At 53.8% G+C, this 24321-nt stretch overlaps 2 protein-coding genes across 4 annotated transcripts; one reads left to right on the forward strand and one right to left on the reverse strand.

Moving 5' to 3' along the window:
* Positions 1 to 329: 329 nt before the first annotated feature.
* On the reverse strand, positions 330 to 5435 carry TLCD3B (TLC domain containing 3B). Its single transcript, XM_034988162.1, has 5 exons — positions 5193 to 5435; positions 4239 to 4322; positions 1359 to 1593; positions 815 to 910; positions 330 to 617 (listed from the first exon to the last, which is right to left on the reverse strand). Exons 1-5 carry the CDS (start codon positions 5315 to 5317, stop codon positions 330 to 332), a joined length of 828 nt encoding a protein of 275 aa, XP_034844053.1. The 5' UTR covers positions 5318 to 5435.
* A 12430-nt stretch (positions 5436 to 17865) lies between these two features.
* LOC117999633 (keratin-associated protein 10-2) lies at positions 17866 to 24319 on the forward strand. 3 transcript variants are annotated; one of them, XM_034988942.1, is made up of 6 exons: positions 17866 to 17900; positions 18156 to 18191; positions 18970 to 19113; positions 19290 to 19445; positions 23549 to 24077; positions 24232 to 24319. In XM_034988942.1, exons 2-5 carry the CDS (start codon positions 18186 to 18188, stop codon positions 23660 to 23662), a joined length of 420 nt encoding a protein of 139 aa, XP_034844833.1. In that variant the 5' UTR covers positions 17866 to 17900; positions 18156 to 18185; the 3' UTR covers positions 23663 to 24077; positions 24232 to 24319. The 3 variants fall into 3 exon arrangements, with proteins under 3 accessions (XP_034844833.1, XP_034844834.1, XP_034844832.1); XM_034988943.1 differs by having other exon boundaries at positions 17887 to 17919; XM_034988941.1 differs by lacking the exon at positions 17866 to 17900 and having other exon boundaries at positions 17926 to 18191.
* Positions 24320 to 24321: the final 2 nt, after the last annotated feature.

Here is a 24321-nt window from a genome sequence, read left to right on the forward strand (position 1 = left end):
AGTCAGTTTCCCCATGGCCGTCTAGCCCTCAGTGGATGGGAAGTGATGCCCCCTTCCTCTGTCCTTTGCATCCCCAGGGCCCCAGGGTTGGTGATGGGAGAAGGGGTGCGCAGGAAGGGGTTCGCTACCTTCAGCTCAGGCACTGCTGGGAGAAGAGGCCCCCCCCCCCCCCGCCTTTCACCGGCTCCCCGCCCCTTTGCAGTGCACCTGTTGTCGGTCCTGGGGCCGCCAGGGCAAGAGGGCCCTGGCTCCCACGTCCTGCCGGGCAGCCCCAGAGCCCCGTCCCCAAGGAATGGGGTGGGGGGGTGGAGGGTCCCCCAGCCCCACCCTCAGTCCTGGGTCTGACAAGGAGAGGGCGGCGTGGAGCCCCGCGGCCGGAAGAGGCGGCAGGCCCCGCGGCAGATGAGGAAGAACCAGTAGAGCTGGGGGGCCAGGAGCAGCGCGGCGCCCAGGTTGACGTGGGCCGGGATGGCGAGGGGCACGGCGAGCAGCGGCAGGCCGGCGTGGCGCCCGTAGGCCCAGTACAGGTAGGGGAAGAGCAGCACCCGGCAGCAGAGGAAGCTGACCAGCATCAGGGCCCCGTTCACCTTGTGCAGCAGAGTGTGCTGTCGCTTGTACTGCGGTGGGTGGGCGGGGCGGTCAGAGGGCAGGGGGCGGGGCGCAGAGCAGGGGGGGCGGGCAGCTCCGAGCCCCCTCCCCTCCGCGGGCCCCTGCGCCCCGCCTCCCCTGACCCGGGCCCGGCCCGCTAAAGAATCCCTGAAGGTCCCTGAAATGCCCTGCCTTCTGGCCCGCACAGCCTCCGGCCCCCTCTCACCTGGATGAGGATCTTGCCAAGGCAGACGAAGGGGGTGCTGACCTCAGCCATCAGCAAGCAGCCTAGGAAGAAATCGCCCTTGCCCTGACGCCACACCTGCGGAGGACAGGGAGAACTAGCCTGGCCTCTCCCTGGCCTCCCTCCCTCTCTTCTCTGCGGCCACTGTTGGAGAGGCTCAGCTCGGAAGGTCTGAACACCTCTAGTATACAGCGGCCATGCTGCGAGCATGACGTCACCGTATCCCTCCAACCATCCCGCGCGGCAGCCTCTATCTATACCTTATGTTACAGCCGAGGAAACTGAGGCTCAGAGACCTGCAACCACAGCTCCCAGGCACCACGGCCGGGCATATCCAGCCCGGGCCAGGCTGCGCCCAGACCCTCTCGCTGTTTGGGGCTGGCCTGGTGCTCAGAAAACCCTCTGCGGGAACTCTCCATCCTGGGCCTGCCCTGCCCCTGGGGGACCCGACCACAGTGCTCCCCGGGCTCCTGCGGCGCTGGCGTGAGCAGGACAGGAGGCCCTGGCTTTCGGCACCCCGACTCACCACCGACAGTGGGAAGCAGACGAGCACCATGACGGCGTGGTGGAGCACCATGAGGAACTCCTTGTGCAGGTAGCCGCGCGCCACGGCCCAGATGCTGCCCGGGGCTCTGGCCCCCCCTTCGTCCCCTCCGTGCCCCTTGACCTGGTGTTTGTGCCAGTGACAGAGGAACATGGCGTAGATGTCATAGATGAAGTAGGGCACTGCAAATTGCGTGTAGGCAGAGGAAAGCCAGTGTCTGTTGGGCAGAGAGAGAGGGGGGCATCAGAGAGGGAAGGAGATGGACAGAGCAGTGACCAGGTGCCAGGGTCGGCACTAGACGTGCCACCGGAGCAAGTGATATTCACAACAACCCTGAGACGGAAGTGGACTCTCGAGGTCCGTGATGGAACCCAGGGGTAGAGGGCAAGAAACTGGCCCAAGGTGGGACGGTCACAACGCTGGTAGGTAAGGGTGCTGGGAATCAAATCCAGACTGTCTGACCTCAGAACCCACCCATTTTTCATACTCATTCATTCATTCATTCATTCATTCATTCATTCATTCATTCATATTCTCTCTCTCTCTGCAATATGGGGAGAGGTGAGGTAGGGAAAAGACACCAAAGGACAGCCACAGACCACAGGGCAGTGACAGAGAAAGCAAGCTCAGGCATGATCTGAGAGACAGCTGAGGTTAGGACAATAACAGCAGAAGAGGCAAGAGCAGTGGAGAGCGATCGTATTGCTGACATCCACTGACACGCAGGCACTGTTCTAATATCCAAAATCGTTTACATGCATAAACTTATTCACTCCCCGCAGAAACCCTATACAAAGCGGGGATGGTTACCACCCCCGCTTTACAGATGAGGAAACTGAGAGACTAGGTGACTTGGCCAAGGAATAACCAACCATGGGAAGTCTGGCTCCACTGTCCCTAGAAGATTCAAGACAGGTGTCACAGACAAGCCTCACTGGGGACTTGGTGGTGCCGTTAGCGCTGCTTGTTCTACCTGAACACGACCCAACCTCTTGTTGTTGTTGTTGTTTTTCAGGTACAGCCAAGCATTAAGGAGAAAACGCTGAGCAAAAGGAGTCAAGAACAGAGAAAGTTCCTTGTACTTTGAGAGTAAACAAAAATGAAAAGCACATGAATATGCAACATTGCATTTTTCTTCTTGACTCAGCACGTTGAGCACTTTCTCTTAAATGCTGTAGCCCCGTGGCAGGTCTGAGGTGGGAGTGCGAGGTCAGGGAACTGGCCCAGCTAGGTGGAGGGATGAAAGCAAAGTCAGCCGGAGTAATGAAGAAAAGGAGCTGAGACCCTATATGCGGAGCTGCCCAAGGGAGAAGAGGAATGAGGGCCTGGGGCGGGGAGCGGGGAGGCCAGTGAAGGATCGGGTGAGATGGAGACAGAATGCAAACCCTAGGAAGACTGCCTACAAGGGGACAGGCAGCCCACTCCAGCAGGGATGATTTGGGGCAAAGAGAACCCGAGACCCATGCTGGAGCTTGGAGAAAGGGAGAGAGGAGAGGGAGCAGCAACCAGGTTAGACAAGCAGGGAGAGCCCTGGTGGAAAGGGGTCCGACTGGCCCAAGTGGAGTTGGAGCAGGAGTGGCTGGGAGAGCCAGCCCCAGGAGCCATGTGGCTTGTGGGGGGACTAGTCCTGGTTTAACTTGAAGAGTTAAAACCGTCCGCACACTCTCAGCAGTTAGGTGCTCAGGAGTAGGAACAGCTGTTGTCCCTGGATTAACCCTGATATTCCCCCACCCACCTGAGGATTACAGGGGAAGGGATAAGAACAGACCTGGGGGTGGGCGTGGGGGGGGGGGGAGGAAATGTAAGAGTGGAAAGGTGACCTCTGTGTGAAAAGATGAGAGCAAGAGATGCCTGGGAATCCAGGCTCATCTTAGACCCAGGGGTGGAGCAGAAGGGCAGAGGGGAAGAGGAAGCCAAGTTACCAAATGGGATCTGAAGAAAGAGTTAAGCACCCACTGTACAAGAGCCAGAACTGCTTTAGGCATTTGACTCCCGCAGCTCAATGCCTCCTCAGGGTAGCCCTTCCAGGAAGGGATGTACCCCACTCCACAGATAGGGGAACTCATCTGTAGAGAAAGAGGGGCGCCACCAGGCCAGGGTCCTCCAGACAATGTTCCTGCGGCCCAACAGTCTCCAGAGAAGGGGGTCAGAGCCTGAAGTTAAGCGCGGGGCGTCTTCAGCACCCTGCCGGGCCATTCGGCAGCAGCCCGCGGGTCACCTGGAGCTGGCCCGTCAGCACCACGGACAGGGCCCCTCTCCTGCCTCCTCCGGCCCCACATCGAAGGCCTGGGCTTTTTTGGCAAGCACCAGGCACTGCGGCAGTTGCCAGTGCCACCTTCTGGCCTCTTCACCCTTCCCCTCCCCCACCCGCACCCCCCCACGGCCCAACCGTTAGTGGCCTTGTCTCTGTCATCTCTCTCCTGTCTCCCTCTTGCGCACAGAGCTGGGACTGGACACCTGCACTCGGGGAGGAGCAGAGGGGTGAGCCTGGCATGAGGAGGGAGGCACCCCAGTTGGGTGCTGGTTAGAAAGGGGGTCTGAGGGATGTAAGGGAGGGAGGAAGTGGGGAGGAAAGGGCACACAGGACCTACTATGATATGAGCGGCCAGGAAGCCTAGGAGCCACTCTGACAATCCTTTTTGATCCCCACTCCTTTTCCCCCTGGCTCTGACCTTAAAGGACAGGACATGGATAAATTTATTCCTGGGTGTTGAGTTGCAGCTAATGCAGTTAACTTGCTCAGTCCCAAGTGAAGTGTTTGGGGACCACTGAAGGAGTCCCCTGGAAGACCTGGGGTCCTCGGGAGTCACACACGCACACGGGCTGCGGGAACTTGGGCCAAGGTGGTCTCGTGGCACTTACTGGTCATCAATGATGTGCTTGCAGGAGGTGGAGACGATGTAGCCAGCGGTGGAGGCCATGACGGCTTGGACAGAGGACACTAGCCTAGGGAGAAAGAGGGACCAGAGGTAGAGGAAGGAGACACAGCCCTCAGTTTCTCCTCTTTACTGTCCAGTTACTGCGCCTCGAGCCACTCTCTGCCCGTCTCTGCCTGAGGCCGGCTTGCCCGGGGCTCGCCCCCCACCCCAGGCTCCAGGACTTCCCGCTGCTACTTCTCAGTGCACCCCACTCCTCCCTGCCAGCTTCCTTCCCTTGGTCAGTCGTGGACACTGAGTGGCCTCAGGAGGACACAAGGGAGGTCATCTTGAGGTGAGACAATGCTGATAACAAGGTCTCTTCCCTGGGAGGAGCCGCACAGGGACAGCACTGGATGGCAAGGGGGTGCCCCCGGCCTGTTCTCACAGCGCTCAGCCACCCAGTCACCAGGCCACTCCTCGGTGACCCTGAATTCCCCTGGCCACTTTCCTGCTCACTCTTTGACTGTCCCCATGCTTCCCTCCCCAACTCTGGCCCTCATTCTAGCTTGTACAGAGTTCTACCATTCACTCCTCTGTCCCTTGTACCCCCAAACATGTGCCCTGACTAATACACAGCTCTCTGCCCCTTGCCCCTCATATCTTATAGGAATGTTTTAGTCACATGCTGGTCCTGTTTTGGAGGGTGGGAGGGTGAATGGGGGAGAGGAAAGAAAAGCAGTCTGGATACTAGTAGACCAGATGGCTGGGTCTGGACGAGGTCTCCTGGGACAGTGAGTAAGGCAGTGAGGGGGGCAGGCAGCTTGTAGGTAAAGCCCACCAACCACTTCAGGAACCACCAGTCCCTAATGGGCCAAGGGTCGAGGGAAGGACTAGGGTCCCTTCCACCCCCATAATGCCTGAGAAGGGGAGAGGGGCCAGGGGAAGGGATGCAGTTTACCTGGCTGAGACAATGACCGCGTCAGCCTCCTCCCAGCGCAGCTGGGGCAGTCGCTGGAGCGTGTTCTTGGAGAGGAGAAAGAGTCCGGGGAACACCACCCCCCCAGCCACCATTGGGGTCAGCATGGTGGCTCAGGCCTTGGGCAGGGAGGCTGGCGGCCGCAAGGGGACAGGGAGGCCGAGCTGAAGGGAGTTAGAGGTGGAGAAGGGACACCAAGCCAGGGAGGGAGAGAGAAAAAGAAAAAGGGGCACAAAGGGGACAGGGCGGGGACGGGATGGGGCAGGCGAGTCAGACCAGAGGAAGGGAAAAAGGGAGTTAGATGAGACTGGGGAAATGGGGAGAGACTGGGTAGAGGGAGGATCCGGGAAAGGGAGCGGGAGGAAGCTGGCCAGAGGGCTGGAAGCGAGACAGGAGGAGAGGACTTGATAAGAGGACAGAGAGGGAAAGGGTACCGGAGGAGGAGGATGCGGGTGGGGGAGGGGAGGGAGAGGAGAGGCAGGTGGGGAGGGGGGGCTTACGTGGAGAGGCTGGGAGGACCCGAGAAGGCGGGGTGGGACTGTGGTGCCAGCCCTGAGAGGGAGGGGGAGAGGGAGGGAGGGGGGAGGGAGGGAGGGAGGGAGACAAGAGGAGCGGCCCGGCAAGTGGTCAGCGGTCAGCTCGGCTCTCCCGCCTCTCGCTGCCGCCACGGTCCCCACCGCCCGGCCTGGAGGCTGCGCGGGGCATTATAGAGAGTTCCTGCCCAGCCCCCTGCCCCCTCGGTGGAGAGGGGGAGGGGGAGGGGGAGTCACCAGCTTGGGGAGGGCGGGGGAGGGGTGGGGAATGATGGCACCGACCAGACACCAAGAAACCGGACCTGCAGCAGCGTCTCCCCATGCAGCTCTGAGCCACAGCAGCGGCTGCGACAGAGATGGGGGGGAGCAGAGAAAGAGGGAGGGGGAGGCCCTTAAAGAGACAGCAGCTGCGGCACAGGGGGCTGCTGGGGACATGGGCCAAGGGAGTGTGGGGCTCTCCTCTTGGGGAGGAAGGTGGCCCTGGGCTCCCTGGCCAGCTGGGAGGGGGCTCTGAGCCCCCAGATGGGGGCTTGACCCTGTTTCCCACCAACACATTGCAAATGCCTGCCATTTCTTCCTCTGCCAGTGCCTCCCAATGCTTGCCCCTCAGTGGCCTGCTGGGGTCCCAGTTTAGGGGCGCCAGTCCAGCAGAGAGGAAAAGGATTCCTTTGGGGAGGGAATGAGACAAAGTTGTGCATCTTGCTGTCTCTGAAGGATGAGTTTAAGGACTGGATGAGAATAAGAACAACTTAACACAGCCTCCTGCAGGCTCAGAGACACCCCCCACCCCCGCCCCGTATCCTTCACTCCAATGGGAAGGGGGAAAACTATAAGGTGTAGGTGAGGTGCCTTTAGATCGAGTCTTCGCTGCAAGGCTGTCGGGTGATCTTGTCTACCAACTGTAATAGCACGGAGGTAAAGGCACTTGTCGCGTTCTTACGGGGCAAGGAATGGTCCTGAAGCCTTCGGTGGCCCTCCCCAAGGTCACATAGTTAGAAGAGGCAGGAGACCTCCTATGCTGGGTATCAGAGTGGCTGCCGGGTTTGAAGAGGGTGAGGAAACCCTGCCTCTCTGAAAACCCACCAGGAAGGGGAGGATGCTCCCGCCCTGTCCCTCAGGCTACCTGGCCTCTCCTGGCCTCCCCTAAGCACTGGTCACTTTCTTTTTCTTCAGGTCTATTATCTTCTTGGCTCCCCTTCCCCGAGGGCTTCACAGAACAACAGTGGGAAAGGTCCTTCCCCAGTGGGAAAGGACCCCAGGGATTAGCTGGTTCAAACCCCTCATTCACCTGCGAAGAAACTAAAGCACAGTGACTTGGCCAGGGTCACACTGCATGTCCGAGGCCCAGCTGGAACCCCGCCGGCCTCTGAGCCGCTGCTCACCCTTTCGTGCTGCCTTCCTGGAATTTGGCCTTCCTGTCCTGAACCCCACTGTCCTCTGGGCTTCTGCATGACGTGGGGCCTGTACCCAAACCGTACTTTGGTTTCCAGGCCTACCCTAAGGTACACCTCAATAAACAACCCCACAATTTGTCTTTGCCTGTCCAAAGACCATTCCATTTCCTCCCCAAAAGAGAGGCAACGGGCTGGATTTGCAATTTTGTGCTGCCCTCTAGTGGCAAACGGGAGGAACAGACTGAGAGGTCTCCGGCCTTTGGCAGGAGTTAGGGACAATTTAAGGACAATAGTGCACCTAGCTTCTTGACCCCAAGGCTAACCCTAACCCTAAGGGGGAAGAGGACCCAACTTCTTGAGTGTTTACTACGTGCTGGGCATGAGGCAAGGTGGTTTATGTTCATTCTTATTTAATCTTCCCAGATGGTCAATATTTGTTTTATAGACAAGAAATGGGTTCAGAGGGCGCCTGGGTGGCTCAGTTGGTTAAGCGACTGCCTTCGGCTCAGGTCATGATCCTGGAGTCCCTGGATCGAGTCCCACATCGGGCTCCCTGCTCGGCAGGGAGTCTGCTTCTCCCTCTGACCCTCCCCCCTCTCATGTGCTCTCTCTCATTCTCTCTCTCTCAAATAAATAAATAAAATCTTTAAAAAAAAAAAAAGAAATGGGTTCAGAGATTTAAGGAAAAAAAAAAAAAAAAGACAAAAAACTTGCCCAAGATAACACAGCTGTGAGAACTGGCAACACTGGATAGCTCCAAAGCCAAAGAGCGAGGCTGAGTTTGGGGGGAGGATGGGCGATGGTAGAGCACCGTAATGTGACTACTTGCTTCAGGACTACAAACCTGGTCAAGTCGTGGCTTCTCTCTGGACGACGTGAATTACAGCAGGCAGACACACTGTTCTGTCTTCCAGGAATTCACCTAGACACCCAAGTAAATTCTGCCTTCTGCCTGCTCCCTCTCCTACCTAAGTTTCCAAGATAGCTCACACATGTATTAAGCTGTGTCAAACAGGTCATAAATTGGCAGCGGAAGGGCCCAATCCGGCCCACAAACATGCTTTCTTCAGCCAGTATGGTGTTGCCAGGATAGTATTTTCTTAAATTCTAACTTACTTGTCAGTGTTTGCAAATTAGGAGATTTCACATCAAAGCTCAACTTCTTTTAAGAAAGAATCAGAAGGTCAGACAACATGGAGCCCACGTTCTAGCTCCATAATGCTGGTCTGGGGCCAAGCAGCTGTTACCCGATTTGATGGGCTGAATGTTGAGTCCTCCAGCTCACCAGTGATCCTCCACAGAGCCTACAGCCCTGTTCCTTGCAGGAGTCGGCCACCCCTATTTCACAGACATGAATTTACCTGATCCTCACACGAGGTCTCCATGAAGACCGGAAGGTGGGTGTTCTTAGTAAACCCATTTACAAGTGGTGGGGGGTGCTCTGAAGTTCAGAGAGGTTAAATGACTTGCAAAAGATCCCATAGCCAGTTTCTTTTGACTCTTAATTTCCCCCTGGCTTGTGCGTGCAAGCACGTGCACGCGCACACACACACACACACACACTGCTTCCGCTTTCACCACTAACTCTTCCTGAAAACAGGAGCTCATTCTCCACCAGGCCTGGCCCAGGAAGGATGCCCTCACCCTGTCTTCTTACTTGGACGCCACCAAAACAGCCTCCGCTCTCTCCATCCGCAGGTTGGAGTGGTTCTGCAGGCCCCAGCAGAGGACAGTGAAGCTCAGTGGGAAGAAAATGCAGCCCAGTACAAAGAGTAGGGTCATGCCTGTCTGGGGTAGAGAAGGTGAGAAAAGGTGAGCATGAGAATGCACAGTGTCCCTCAGACCCAGAGACTCCCTTCACCCTGATAACCCAATGGCCCATGGGATCCACCCATCTGTAAGCCATCAAGCATTGTTCTTCCCTAATCTCTTTGGGATTTTTTAAAAACAGATTTTATTTATTTGAGAGGGAGAGAGAGCGAGCATGAGCAGGGGGAGGGGGAGCAGAGGGAGAGGAAGAAGCAGACTCCCTGCTGAGCAGGAAGCCCAAGGTGGGGCTCAATCCCAGGACCCCAGGACTGGGAGATCACGACCTCAACCCAAGGCAGATGCTTCACTGACTGAGCCATCCATGCGGCCCTCTTTGGGATCTTTATTGCAGCCTAAATATCCCCCATCCAGGACAGTTGAACATCCTTTTTTTTTTTTATCAACCCATTCCAACAATTTCATTCATTTTCCCTGTAATCCCTGGAGCTGGTCTACACCTCCCAATCCATCTCACACTTTAAAATTTCTTCTCTTCATCCTTCAACCCTAAGGATGTGCCTGCTCCTTTTTATTAACTCCACCCCATCCCATCCTCTGCCCGCCTACACCTCTCCCTTCTCCTAGGTTTTCACCTCTGAGGGGCAAGGTGGAGGCTACAGAGGGAGGCTGGTGATTCTCATCAGCACCCAGAACTCGGAAAAAGGAAAGAGGGTGTTCAAATTGTAAAGATATTTGAAATTTAAAAATACTTTCTTAAAAAGAAAAAGAAAAACCAAGGCATTATCCCATTAACAAAGAAAAAAAAAAAACAAGAAACAACAGAATCCCTGAAAACATACATTTTTACATATATGTTATTTTTGTCTGGGAAAGTCTCCCTTCCCATCCACTCCAGGGAGGGGAGGGGTGCAGAAGGCCCAGGGGGGGTGCAGGAAGTTGGGGCCCACCATCCTGCATCTCTTAGGCAGCTTTGAGGGGACCTTCTTTTAGGACACAAGGAAGGTGTCAAACTGCAAAGGCACAAGGCAGAGGCAGCTCGGCTGGGGCAGCTGAAGAGGGCAGGAACAACGCGCTCCCATTGGTGGATGGGTGGCCGGTTTAGAACATGCTCTCCTCCCATTGGCCCAGCTCTTGACACATGTGCCCTATCATGTGCTTCCTGGCAGAGGGACCTCCCCTAGCGGGGGTGGGCTGTGCGGGGCCTCCTAACGCAGAACTGACCAATTAGAATTCGCCAATGGCTCGATGGACAGCTTCGTTTTGGGCAGAGTTGAAAAAGGAGCAAGGAAAAGGAACGAGGGGGAGAACGAGAACACCCTAAGGAGTCGTGGCTTTAAAAGACAGTACAGTATAGGATAATGGTTAAGATGGCAGTTTCTAGGGTGGGACCATCTGGGCTTCAAAATCAGACTGCGGATAATAAAAGAAACTGACTGTATGTCTCCATTTGGATGAAGTTCAAAACAGGCAGAATATCTTCGGTGAAAAATCAGAATAGCACTCAACTTGCGGGGGGAGGTGTTGACGGAGGGGAGACCCCAGCGAGCCTTCTGGTGTTGGGAATGCCCTTATTCTGATCACGAGTGTACACATAGGTAGGCGTGCCCTTAAAATGTGTGCACTTTATTTAAATTAAGCTGGAATTAATTTTTAAAATGCTAAACAAATTTAGGCTCTTCCGTTCCCTGAACGATGGTGGGCCAATCCCTGGGGACCTCAATTCTTCATCTGTGAAGTTGGTTTAATAATAATTCCGGGTCATTAAATGCTACTTCTAGAGCATTTACTATGGGCCAGACACTGATCCTAGTGCTTAAAAATATCAACTCATTTCCTCATTAACAGAGGAACAGCTTTGTGGGTTATTATTGTGTCTATTTTACAGGGATGGGAAAACAGAGGCACAGAGAGGTTTGGTACCTTGTCCAAGATGACACAGGAAGTGAATGAGGTAGGATTTTTTAAATCCTATTTTCTGACTACATTGGAAGGCAGCTATGCTCACCACTATACCACCAATGCTTCTGACTGCATTGGTCTTTATAATGTTAAGCAGATATAGAAAACTCATAAACTCATTTTCCTAAAGGAACTGCAAGATTAAACAACAACAACAACACATTATTTTGATACAATTTAAACATCAGTCACAATGTCAGAGCTTATCTCTGTGACGGTTCTTGCTTTTTTAGCTACTCCATTTTCCCCCTCTAGATAGGACTCTGAACATCAAGTTAAAGGTTAAACCAAGAGCAAGATAAGATTGCCTTTTTTTAAGATTTTATTTATTATTTGCGAGAGAGAGAGAGAGCATGAGCAGGGGGGAGGGGCAGAGGGAGAGGGAGAAGTTGACTCCCCACTGAGCAGGGAGCCCGACCCCAGGACCCTGGGATCATGACCTGAGCCAAAGGTAGACGCTTAACTGACTGAGCCACCCAGGTGCCCCACAAGATAAGATTTTTTTTTAATGAAGATGGTTCAAATTTTAGAAACAAAGTTAATAGACAGTTTTTATTCCAATATTCTCTTCAACTTTTCTTGTCTACATTTTTTAAAGATTTTATTTATTTATTTGAGAGAGAGAGAGCACGAGCAGTGGGGAGGGGCAGAGGGAGAGAGAGAAGCAGACTCCCCGCTGAGCAGGGAGCCCAATGCGGGGCTCGATCCCAGGACACTGAGATCATGACCCGAGCTGAAGGCAGACGCTTAACCGACTGATCCACCCGGGCGCCACAAGGTAAGATTGTTAAAGATGAAGCCTTTAGTTGCCTTATTAGTGGCCATTCTCCCCACCAGCTTCTCACCATCCGATCAGGACGCCTTGCACTGGCTGCATAACCCACTGTGGGTAACAACTCAAGTTGGAAAAATTTGGTTTAGAGCACTATTTCTCCACCTTTTTTACCCATTATTCTCCCCTAAGCAGCCTTTTTTAGACATTTTGTTTCCTAATCACCACTCATCATGAAATTTTGATAACACAGATATACTCTGTATCTGTGCTTAATATACTAAAAAGAGATTTTTTGGTTTGGTTTGGTTTGGGGTTTTTTTTTTTGCCACCAAGAACCTGTTTCTGACCCCTTGGGGGCGATATTACCCTGTCAAAATCCATTAGAGCCATCACTCCGGCTCAGGTTCTGAGCCACGTCATACACACCGTCTCAGCATCCAATGAAACACTAGTAGTCCCATTCCACAGATGCATGCAGAGAGACCTGACATTAATTATCGAGGATTGAAAGGGCTGGTAAATGGATCGGGAATCCAGAGTCCTACAGAGATCCTAGCTCAGCCACGTAATTATCTTTTTCAAAACTGTGCTTTCTCACATGGAACATGGTGGGATTGGTCCAAAGAGGTTTTCTCTAGGGTTTTGTTTGTCTGTTTGTTTTTGCCTTATTTGACCTAATAATAGCAAACATCTGTACAGCACATACTAGCTTTCAGGCACCAATCTGTGCCCTCTACATATACTAGCTAACGTGGTGGTCACAATAACCTAAGGAGGACATACCATTATTACTTTCCATTTACAGAGGAGGGAATCGAGGCACAGAGAAGTTGTGTGATTTTCTCAAGGTCACACAGGCAGTTAAGTGGGCATAGCTAGGATTTGAACCTAGTAGTCTGATTGGCAGAGTACCCACTCTTAACCATGCACTTTATTTTTTTATTTTTTATTTTTAAAGATCCTATTTATTTATTTGACAGAGACATAGCGAGAGAGGGAACACAAGCAGAGGGAGCAGCAGGGGGAGAGGGAGAAGCAGGCTTCCAGCCAAGCAGGGAGACCGATGCGGGGCTTGATCCCAGGACCCTGGAATCATGACCTGAGCCGAAGGCAGACACTTAACGACTGAGCCACCCAGGCGCCCCTTAACCAAGCACTTTAAAAGGAAACTCTTCATCACTACTGAAAATAGAAAGCCAGTGTCAATTGCTGTAAACAGAAGGTAACCAAGAAATAAATACAATGAAAAAAAGTGTTCTAACCTTCAAGCTAGATACTTTCACCTGCTCCGCATTCTGAGCTGGAGGCCTGCACTCCCTTTGTTAAAGACAAGACGTGGCAAGATAAGCACGGGTAGAGAGGTGTTAAAGGGCTTCTGGCAGCAAAATGAGACATGCTCCTGTAATAATCAGAAGTGTTGAAGAGGAATTGGAAAGAGAATAGCTTTTGTGCGCGGGCGCCCACTTCCTTGCAGATGGGTGTAGCATGTTAAATAAACCCAAGACCAGACGCGTTCCACACACTGTGATCCCTCATCAGAGCGTTCTAGGGGTGCCCCTGAACTCCTCGGAGGAGGAGGGGAGACTGCACCAGTTCTGGGGGGGGCAGGGGGGGTGCAGCCCTTGGGACCACGCCCCCAGAGAGGGGTTAGGCGTGGGTGACGCTCCCCAGGTGCCCGTCCAGGCTCCAGGGACTCGGGCCGCTTCCCCGCCCCAGCCTGGCTCCCCAGGGCAGTCTCTCACCCCTACGCGGTCCTCACACACCTGTCACACAATTCACCCGGGGCCTGGAGTTTACGGTTTCCTGCTACTCCAGGCTCCTGAGTCCAAATGCTGTCCTGCGCATCCTCTCTGCCTGGGTTCTGCGCCGCCTCGGCCCTGGGAGGTGTGCAGGTGTCTTAAGCACCGGAGGCTGTGAATAAGTAAACAATAAGCAGCCAGAAGTGGCCTGTTTCCCACATGATACCCAGGGAAGGGTCCAATTCCCCCCACCCGTGCTCTGGGGAGAGTCCCGCCCAGCAGGCCAGAGCATCTATTATTTAGTGCTTTTATTGTACCTGTCCCAGGCTAGGCACTGTTTAAGCAAGCCCAGTCCCACCCTTTATCTGTGCAGTAGAAAAAGCTGAGGGGGAGGATAGATGAGTGGAGTGAGAAAAGGAAGAGTTTGTCCAGGCCCTTTTTTTCTGCCATAGATTGGCTGTGTGACCTTGGTCAAGTGTCAGAACCTCTCTGAGCCTCAGTTGTATACCCACAAAGTTCCATTGCCTGAGCTCAAATCCTAGCTCTGTCACTCACTAGCCAGGAGAACTTGGGCAAGTGCTTTATCACTTCGTAAAATGAGGATAGGGACTGGAGCAGTACCTCTCCCTCGGGCTGCTAGGATGAGTGAATGACATGTGTTCCGATGTGGCCCCTTGTAAATTTTCACTGTGATATGCATTCCGAGTTGTTCGGGTTCTATTTTTTCATGAGCCCTTGTTCTATGCTGGGGACTGTACATAACCTTTCCTCCGATCATCACGAGCCCTCTTGCATCTTAGGTGATCCCTACTTTCCAGATGAGCGACTCAGGCTCCATGAGGTCAGCTGACTTGCCCAGGGTCACACAGATACGCAGTGGCACAACTAGAATCCATTGCCTGACCTAAAATTCTTTTCAACCAGGTCAGGATTCTTTTCTATCTATAAAGTGGAAATAATGGCGGGGCCTGGTGGCTCCGTCAGTTAAGCGTCTGCCTTTGGCTCTGTTCATGACCCCAGGGTGCTGGGATCCAGCCCTGTGTTAGACTCCCTGCTCAGCAGGGAGTCTGCTTCTCCCATTCCCTCTGCCCCTCCGCCCTCGCTTTCTCTCAAATAAATAAATAAAATAGAAAAAATTAAAATTAAAATAAGATGGAAATAATTGTTCATGCCACTCAGGTCTACTGTTAGGATTAAATAAAATAGAGTCTGGGAAGAGGGTTTGATTGACGTTTGCTCTAGCTCTGGTCATCTCGACTTCTTTTTTTTTTTTTTTAAGATTTTTTATTTATTTATTTGAGACAGAGAGAATGAGAGACAGAGAGCATGAGAGGGAGGAGGGTCAGAGGGAGAAGCAGACTCCCTGCCGAGCAGGGAGCCCGATGCGGGACTCGATCCAGGGACTCCAGGATCATGACCTGAGCCGAAGGCAGTCGCTTAACCAACTGAGCCACCCAGGCGCCCTGGTCATCTCCACTTCTTATTCCCTGGGCGTGACTACCTGAGCACAGGCCTTTCATTTTCCTAAAAGGACGCTGATAACCTCTGGGAGGCAATATCATCTGATGTCCGTAGGAGGGGCCGAAAGTCTAAGATCAAAATCAGAGCAGCCGGGTTCCATTCCCTCGCCTGAGGGCAGGCCTGGCTGGGTTTCTCTCATCTCCTGGGTGTTCAGTGGGTCTCAGATCTCCCACCCACCGCACGAGGACTGAGAGTACATCATCTTTTTCTTTCCTTCCTGGGGTCAGTGCAAAACTCCACACGATCATATCTGACATCTCCAGCTTTGAACTTGAGGGAGAGGGAGACCTTATGGTTATTTGGCTCTCGTGAAGTCAGTTTCTTCCTGCCTCCAACAAATGGTGTGATGTGGGCAGAAGTGGCCTTGGCAAAGTGGGTGCATACATCACCCGTCCTATTGGTTTGTCTTGCAGAGAGCAGGCCCGGTGCACTGCCCACCATCCTGCATAACGTATGAGCCCATGGTAGGAACAGAATACCATCAGCAGTGAGTCTGACCACTGCAGGCCATGGATGTGTCCAGAGGTCTTGCCAAGGCTGACATCTCTCTGTTGGCAGGAACAGAACAGAGGAAGGGAGTCTGTGTCACTTGAAGCCTTTCCTGGGGCTGGGGTGGGAACTGGCCTCATCTTGGGCTTCGGGATTCTGCAAAGAAGATGGGGCAGACAAAACAACAGCCCCAAGAAGGCAACCTGACTCTACCTTAGAGTCAGCAATGGTGACACTGGGGACAGCTAGCTTCCTGTCTCCTGGGTTTGAAGCTCCCTCTGAGAGCGCTGGGGGTGGCAGAGGAGGGATGGGACTCTGTCAGTGTGGTTGAAGGTGAGAAGGGAGATTTGGCAACCAGGGACACAAACCCTGGTGATTTCTGGGGTTGCCTCGGGGTGCTGGAAATCCCCAGGGGCAGCAGCAGGGACGAGGTACATGGTGGGGGGGACATGGACAGAAGTAGGTATATGGTGGTACTGCTGATGTGGGAAAGAAAGGCAGAAACAAACTATTAAATTTCCTACAGCTCATCGACAAGTCCTTGAAACAGGCAGAGTGACATTCCTCTAGGGACTCAACTACCTCGATGTTGACACTTTGCTAAGGGCAAAAGACAATCCTAGCCCATCCCCCACCTCCCAGGATCCTGTAAGCCTACTTTAACATATAAAAATTCTTTTGGAAACTTCCTTTATCTCTAAACCCCCCAAGATACATGTTGGCAATCATCCCCCAAGCATATGGCCCACTGATACACATCTGAAGGGTCTTATGAGTAAGGTTTTATTAGACGGTAATAAGTGACCTTTCCCCAACAATAGCTAGCCCCCTCAAGGTCCTGGTAACCTTGCTTCCAAAATTCCTTAGAGACTTACGCTATTCCCTAACCCTCTCCCAACTTGAAAGTATATAATGGGCCACTCCTCATGACCCCATTGCCGCTCTTTCTGTGGGAGGGTCCTGTCCCCCGTGCTTTAATAAAAACCACATTTTTGCACCAAAGATGTCTCAAGAATTCTTTCTTGGCCGTCAGCTTCAAACCCTAATGTTCTTTCCAACATCACTGCTTTCAGGGGAACAGGGCCAGATGCAGTTATTGGATGAAGTCTGAGGCCTTGGTGTGCTTACATGAGTGTACAGAGTGCAGTCATGTCTGTGTATATCCCAAAGGGCAGGAATGCAAGTGGGAGGTCTGAGTGGCTTGTGAGCCATGGGACCAGGGCATCTCGATAACTACCCTTCATTGGTGGATGGCATTGGATTTGATTCGTTCTTAGAATCAGTGAGTACTCGCTGGAGGCCCCCAAGACCACACCAACTGCCAGGGCTTGCGATATGGGGATGAATCAGACCCAGGCACTTGTTGTCTAACCAGGGAGCCAGGCACCGAAGGGGAGAAGTCAAATACATAGTCCTCAGTGCTGGAATAGGGCATGCATATAAGGTGCCCAAAGCAGCGACCTCCTCCGGAGGTTGGCAGGGAGACCTCCCTGAGGCAAAATTGAGCAGAGGCTTGGAGGATGAGGGAGTTCTTCAGGGGGAAATAGGGGAAGGGTGTTCTAGGCAGAGGGAACAGTATTTGCAAATGTGTGGAGCTGTGGAACCCTTTGCTCAGGAACCTTGAATAGATCCTATGGTGGAAGACTGGAAGAATGCTGGAACACGGAGCAGTCTTACTTATTTGTTTACAGATTATCTGCTCCTCCTCCCCCAGTGGAATGTGTGCCCCATGAAGACAGGAAATCTGTTTTATTCCCTGCTGGAGGCCGAGCCTAGATGAGATATGATGTAAATGAACAAAGGGAAGAGAGGAGGGGCCCAGACTGGATAAGGTGGACAGTCTGCTAAGCATTTGAACTTTGTCCTTTGGAGGACCTTTGTCCTTCGGAAGGTTAAAATAGAAAAGGGACAAGATCTGAGGTGGGTGGCAGGAAATGACTTTGACAGTGACCGAAGGTTGAGGAGACCCGCCCAAGTCTTAAACTGGAGCACAGTCAGTAAAAAATGAGTGGGGTAAAGTTGAAAAAAAAAAAAAAAGTAGAACGCTATACAATTGACAAGTTAGCTTTGATTTTTACAGCATCCCCGTAAGGCAGGAGTTTCCCCGTTCTGCAGAGGAGGAAATGGATTCCGCGCGGCTCAGTGACTTGGCCAAAGTCACCCAGCACGTGGGTGGTGCAGCCGGCGGGTCGGTGTTCCCTTGGCGGCGCCGCAGGACCCAGCACGGGATGAGGACCCGACCCGGGCAGGTGGCAGCGGGGAAATCGCCTTTTCCGTTCAGTACCGGCGGGAAAACCCAGAGGACCGCGACTAAGAGGGGCTGGCGGCCGCAGAGCATCGGGCCAGGGAAGAGCGGCGAGCGGCGGGGGGACGGAATTTGGGTCTCGGCGGCCGCCGTAGGAGCGGCGCGCGGGTCCCCATGGCAACGGCCAGACGCAGCGGGAGCTTCTGGGCGGCGGCCGATTGGACGAGCGCGGCGCGGAATCGGCGAACTGCCCGCGGCCCCGAGGGTGCAGGCGCCGGGGACCGGTCACTGGAGGGAGCCGGGGGGTGGGGACAGCCAGGGGTGTGGCCGGGTCAGGCTGGGACCTGCGAGGGGGACGCCGCCCCGAATCCCCGGACCCCCGATCCCCACTGTCCGGACCAGGAGCCATCGTTCGGCCTCAGTTTCTCCAAGCGGGAATTGGGGGGGGGGGGCGGAGTGGGCATCCCAGTCCAACGGCCCCTCTCAGCCTCTGAGACCCAGGACTTTCTCTCCTCTGCAGCTCCTGGACTGACTGGCGCTGTCCTGACCCATGGACGTGAGTCCTAGGCCCCTTACCCTTTTCTGGAGCGGCCCCCTCAGGGCCTTAAACTCGCCTTGGAGCCCGAGCGCAGACTGGAGAGGGGGCTGTTTACCCAACAGAGACCCTTCGAGCTCAGGACCAGGGCTGTGAGAGAGTGCCCGGAATAGACTTCACACGGAGAGCACATTCCCGCTCTTTCTGGCAAGATGAGAAGCTTGCCAAATAATCAAGGAGGCTTTAAAGGCATCCCAGGCTGAGGGAACAGCTTGGGCGAGACTCGGGGCAGGGAGACTTCAGTCTGGCTGGAGTATAGAGGAGGAGGGAGGGAGACGTAGGCAGGGCTAGACTGGGGCTTTGTCACTGAGATAAGAAGTTTGGCCTGAGTCCGTGGGAGACATTGATGGATTGTAAGGAAGGGAGGGTTACACAACACGGCTGGTGTGGAAAGGGGCAAAACTGCAGCTTGGAAGACATTTAGGGCCTGAGGGATGGTAAAATAGGGCCGAGGAATCAGAGACAATAGGTCTGTGTGGAGAGGCATTCTGAGAGGAAGATCAACAAGTCTTGGAAAATTCTCGAACGACCAGCAGGTACTGATGGTCCTGAAAAGGGGGTGATTGGGAAAAGTCACGTTTGGGGAACAGGATAGTGTAGTCCTAATGACTCTCTCCCCGCCATCTGGTGGCTGTTCCTCCTCTCATCCCAGCCGCGTCCAGGTGTCCCTCCTGGTATTTTTGTGCTCTCCGCAGCCCCTCCCACCTCCTTGTCACCCCTTCCTCCTGTGCTTGTGCAGGCCTCCTCTAGCCCGTGGAATCCCACCCCGGCTCCCGTCAGCAGTCCTCCCCTGCTGCTCCCCATCCCTGCCATCGTGTTCATCGCTGTGGGCATCTATTTGTTGCTGCTCGGAGTAGTGCTGCTGGCTAGGCACTGCCTACTGGTGAGGGGCCTGGCGGAGGCCGAAGGGGGGCTCCGGGGAAGAGGAAGCGGTCAGTCAGTGCCCTCATCGGCAGGCCCTTACGCTGAGGCTCCTTTGCCATTTAGCCGCCGCGTCCATCCCTCCGTGCCGCGTCCCCTCCTCCCCCCCCCACCATCCTGCCCCTTTGCATCTCCTAGGCCCACGGTGGCTGCACCGACTGCAGCTCCCCCTGCAGGAAGCAACGTGCCTCCAGGCCCCAGGACTGTTGCTGGACCTGTGCAGAAGCCTGTGACTTCCCTCTGCCTAGCCCAGCCCACTGCCTGGACGCCTGCTGCCCCCAGCCCACGGAAGCGGTGAGTTCCCATCCCAGCCCTGGCGCCCTGAGCCCTGACCCAGGCCCTCTCTGGGCATTTCTTTTGTTGGTGGTGTTCAACAACATGGATTGCTGAGCACTGGCTCTGGGGACCGGGTCAGTTGGCGACAGTCAAAGACACCGTAAACAGCACATCGCATACTTTCTGGTGCTACTTGGAGGAAAGAAAACAGGGTGGCAGCTGGGGACCGGTGTGTAACCTGGAGGGCACACTGGCTTCTGAAAATGGTGGTTAAAAGAAAAAACAAGCCGGCACAGAGCTCCTTCTGTTCACCGAGTGAGTCTAGCGCCCCAGATTTTGTGCCACTTTATTGACATTATCATTTACTCAACAACCCCGAGAGCTGGGTATTTTTAGAAACCTAGATACATATAGTTCTGAGTATGAAAAGCATTGATTACAAAGTGTGCATGTAGAAATACATCGAAGGCACCAGTCAGCGTATAAACCGGCTCTGTAACCAGGGCCACTATGTTTTGTGTGAGCCCTCATATACTGAAAGACTGCTCTCACTGCTCTGTTATCTACCCGTATTCGGCAAAGATGCAGTCATGCCCCAAATACTCTTTCATCACTTCTGCTACCTGCCCTTTTTGACTTGACATCACACCTTGACCTCCTCTCCGTGCCTGTGTATGTAAGGGGGAAGTATTTCTGTCCTTTTGCAGGGGGAGGAGTTGGCGGAGGGAGGTTCAGTCGCTTCTACAATGTTACATAGTAGAGTGGTGCACAGTAAATTGCTCCATTGTGTGTCGAAATAGAATCCTCAGGGAGAAGCCTGGCTCCTGGAGGGCAGGCCATTTTCGCTTTTGTGGGTTGAAAGATGGTAAATGTAATTGACCACCTTCCTATTTGGGGCTCGGATTTAAGACACCGAAGCTCTTGCCCCTGAAGTGGTGACCTTCCCCAGGAGGAAAGCGGGAGGATGAAAGACAAGCAAATTCATAACTTGGGCTGGCCATAGTTGGTCAAATTCCCAGGAGATGTTTTGAGTTTTGAAGGAAATTATGGGGCAAGGGGCTCTCCTCTTACAAAAAAATCTGCTTCTGGTTTCCTAGGGATAGCTGGGAAAGGGAGACCAGGACTGAGGCTAAGGGGGCAAAGGGGAAAAAGAAGACGGCCCTGGGTCTTAAAAACTCCCTATTTTATAGGAAATGCTCAATTACGAAGCGATTTCTGGTCCCCTGTCGGGGGCACGCTGCTCCTTGCCCCTTCTGTCAGTCTGGGCCTCTCCTCCTCGGTCAGGGTGAGGTGCAGGGAATTCCAGACCTGGAGACCTCAGGGCCTGATCCACCCAGCTTCTGCCAGAGCCAGGAAGGAAGGATTCTAGAATGGCCACAGGGCAGGGCAGGATCGTTCTGTCCTTGAGCTGTCTTTGCACGAAGTGCAGTAAAGTGCCTGTTCTTCAGTTTCCTTGTAGTAACAGTAACAACCACAAATATGACAAAGCTCTTGCCTACTTTACAGCTGTTAGAAACAGCCTTCCAGAGGCTGGAGTGACTTACCTGAGGCCCAGGCCGGGACGCAAACCCAGATTTCTCTTCCTCTCCGGGGGAGATACCTGCCTGCTCTGGGCTTTCACCAACCATGTGGCAAGGATCTCATTCACTCGTTCACCCATTCTTTCACCTACTAAAGATCTATGCAGTCATCGTTGAGGCACTGTGCCAGGCCCTGGGGGCTCTGCGAAAGAAGCTGGACAGGGTCCCAACCCACACAGGGCTTCCACTGCAACGAAGGGCAGAGAGGAAGAAGTAGGCAGTTACGCTAGAGCATGAGAAATGAAGTGATACATAGTGCGGTAGTTGGTTCTCAGCCCTGTGTGTGATCAGAAGCGCAGGTGGGACAGACACAAAGCCAGGCATCCGGGCCCCACACCCAGTAGGTCTAGCCAGGGCCGGGGCCGTGGAGAGCGGTAGCAAGAATCGCTGCCTTTTCTGGAGTGCTCCCTATGTACTAGGCATCGGGCTCAGCTCCTTCCCCTGATGCCCCACCGTGAGCCTCTGACGCAGGCATTCAGTTGGTTTCAGAGATGACCGAACTGAGGCTCAAAACATGAGTGAGCCAAACCTGGGTCTGGATTTGATTCAAATCTGGGCCTGAGCTCTGGACACCAGAGAAGGCGGGCCGTCACAAAATCACAGGGAAAGGAATCAAAGCCGAAGCTGCAGAGCCTAGAGAGACACAAGGGTTAACAGGCTTGTGGCATTCTTGTTTATGTACTGAAGTAGCAGATTCCTTCCAGAAGCCACATGGCTGCTTGTGAGAGTCGAGAAATCCATTAGACAGTTATTAATGACTAGCTCTAAACCCTTCCAGTGGACAGAGCCCAGAAATGCTTTTAATACCCTCTCCTCCGAGGTGAGGGTGGCGGAGGCTCTCTCAGCCACCAATGCTGCGCGCAGAATGACAGTGTGGTCCTCCAAAACCTCAGAGCCCACTTCATCCCAAACTGGGACTCCCCAGGGACGCCCCAAACCACCCCTTCGTCAGATACAAGGACACCGCTTCACTCCCCCTTCCGCCATGATGCCTGTAGCCTCCTCCTGGAGAGGCAGTCCTGCTGACAGCCTCACCAGCCCAGGTCAGACCCCTGTCCCTGCAGCCAGCAGATCCCCTCCCCTCACTGGAGCCCCTAGTGATATCTGATCTCACCGGTTGTCTGACAGCACACCCCCAAACCTCAGCTGTTTCGAAGGTCATTCCCCTATTCCTGGCTTGGCCTGGCATCTGATTGAGGTGTGCAACTGGGACTGTCAGCTAGTTCAGCCTCAGGCCTCAAGGAGCCAATCTCCTGGCACGTCCGGGGTGTGTCCCACTCCAGCCACTTGGCCTGACTCCAGCCCATGCATGAAGCAGTCGCAGATCACCCCTGTCACCGGGCAGGAGAGGAGTAGGCTGAAATAGACCAGTTCTCCCTTCTTGTCATGAGGGACATGCTGTCCTGTTCCCCAAGAGTCAGACCCTTCTTTTCCCCCCAGGAGCTGAGGAGTCCTCTTCTTTCTTCTTTGCCCAAAGAGGGGAAAACGGTTTGATTCATCTACTCATTCGACATTCATTTGTATCTCACATACCTGCGGAGGATAAGTCCTCATGCTAGCTCACTGGTGACATGAGATGAACTGTCCCTGTCCCCACAGACCCAGAAAGAAGCTTATAGTTCTGGCTCTGGGGGGCAGTGGAGTCAAGGGGGCTCTCCCTCTCTGAGCCTCCATTTCCTCTTTTGTAAAGAGGCCCCCTGCCCAAGGTTCTGATAAATAAAAGAGAGGGGACTCTTGAAAACATTAAAAAAAAAAATCTGCCAATTACCATTTTCAAAGACAACTGGGAGATTTTTCAGAATCATTCATGAATACAGTCTTGTGCTTGCAGGGAGTAGGTGCTCAAAAATATTGAAAGAGGTCCTGCAGTTTGGTCTCATGCCAAGGAAGAAAACAGAACCAAGTTCTTTTTTTTTTTTTTTAAAGATTTTATTTATTTATTTGAGACAGAGAGAATGAGAGACAGAGAGCATGAGAGGGAGGAGGGTCAGAGGGAGAAGCAGACTCCCTGCCGAGCAGGGAGCCCGATGCAGGACTCGATCCAGGGACTCCAGGATCATGACCTGAGCCGAAGGCAGTCGCTTAACCAACTGAGCCACCCAGGCGCCCCCAGAACCAAGTTCTTTTTATCATAGAAGGAAAACGTGTGTGTGCTCTCCCTCGTCTCCTCATTTGGAACTGAAGGAGGCCACAAGGATATAGTAGAACCAACTTTGAGCTGAACATTGGGACTTCATGGAACAGGGCTACTTGATCTCTCAGTCTCCTTGCCTATAAAATGGGAAGAAGGAAAGAACCCCCTGAATAATTTCTTCCAGCTCCTGAGCTCAGTTGTTTGGAACGCCACCTCCTTGCTGATTTCTCAACAGCACAGGGAATTGATTTGTTCCCAAGAAATGGTAGATGGTACCCTCTGTTCCACTGGGCAAATGGGGCTTCCCAGGCCTCTCTGTTCCCTTCTCTCCGGAGAGGGAAACAGCTTGGGGGACTGGTCACTGTTCCTCCTGCCCCCCTCCCTCACCCCTCTCTCCTCTCCCTCAGGCTTGGGCCCCTGGCTGTCCCCGCTGCTGTCCGCTCTGTGACTGTGCCTGTGCTTGCCAACCTCCTGACTGCCAGAGCCTCAACTGTCTCTGCTTCGAGATCAAGCTCCGATGAGGCCCCAGAGTCCCTGCCCCTTGGGGAGTGGCCAGCCCCCAGGGCCTACATGCCCTGCTCCCTGCCCCGCTCCCTGACGGGGCCTCCAGGCACCTTTCTCCAGGCCCCTGGAACCACAAATGGCCTGCACAGCTCATCGGCCTGGGAACCAGCTGTGGAGAGCCTGGCTCCCTGCAGAGCAGGACTCAAGAGAGCCGCTGGCCATTTGGACTGCAGCCCCTTCTGAGGGCCAGGAGGGAGAGGGGCTAGCGCCCTGCCCACCTCTCCTCCTTGCCACATAAACTATTATAATTGAAGGTGAGGGTGGGAGACACTGCTCACCACAGACCACCTCATGGGACAAACTTGAGCCTGGAGTATCAGGATATAGGGGTACCAAGCCACACAGTGTCCATGGACTCTTGGTTATCTTGAGGTGAGCATCGCGCCTGCATCTGCTCTCCCGCCAAAGGCATGGTCTCCCCAGAATCACAAGAGCCATCATCAGGGCCCAGAGGGGAGGGAGGTTAGAGGAGGAGGCAGGGAGGGCCACAGATCCGAGTCTCCTCTCCTCTTCTCCCTCCCCACAGATCCCTGTGCAAAGATTGATTTCTCTTGACAACCTCTGAGGGCTTCAGGCTGGATTTCCAAGGAAATGTCCTCCAAAGTACCGGTGAGTG

The sequence above is a fragment of the Mirounga leonina genome, unplaced genomic scaffold, assembly GCF_011800145.1.
Source record: "Mirounga leonina isolate KUSES-001 unplaced genomic scaffold, KU_Mleo_1.0 Mir_454, whole genome shotgun sequence".
NCBI classification, from domain to species: Eukaryota; Metazoa; Chordata; class Mammalia; order Carnivora; family Phocidae; genus Mirounga; species Mirounga leonina.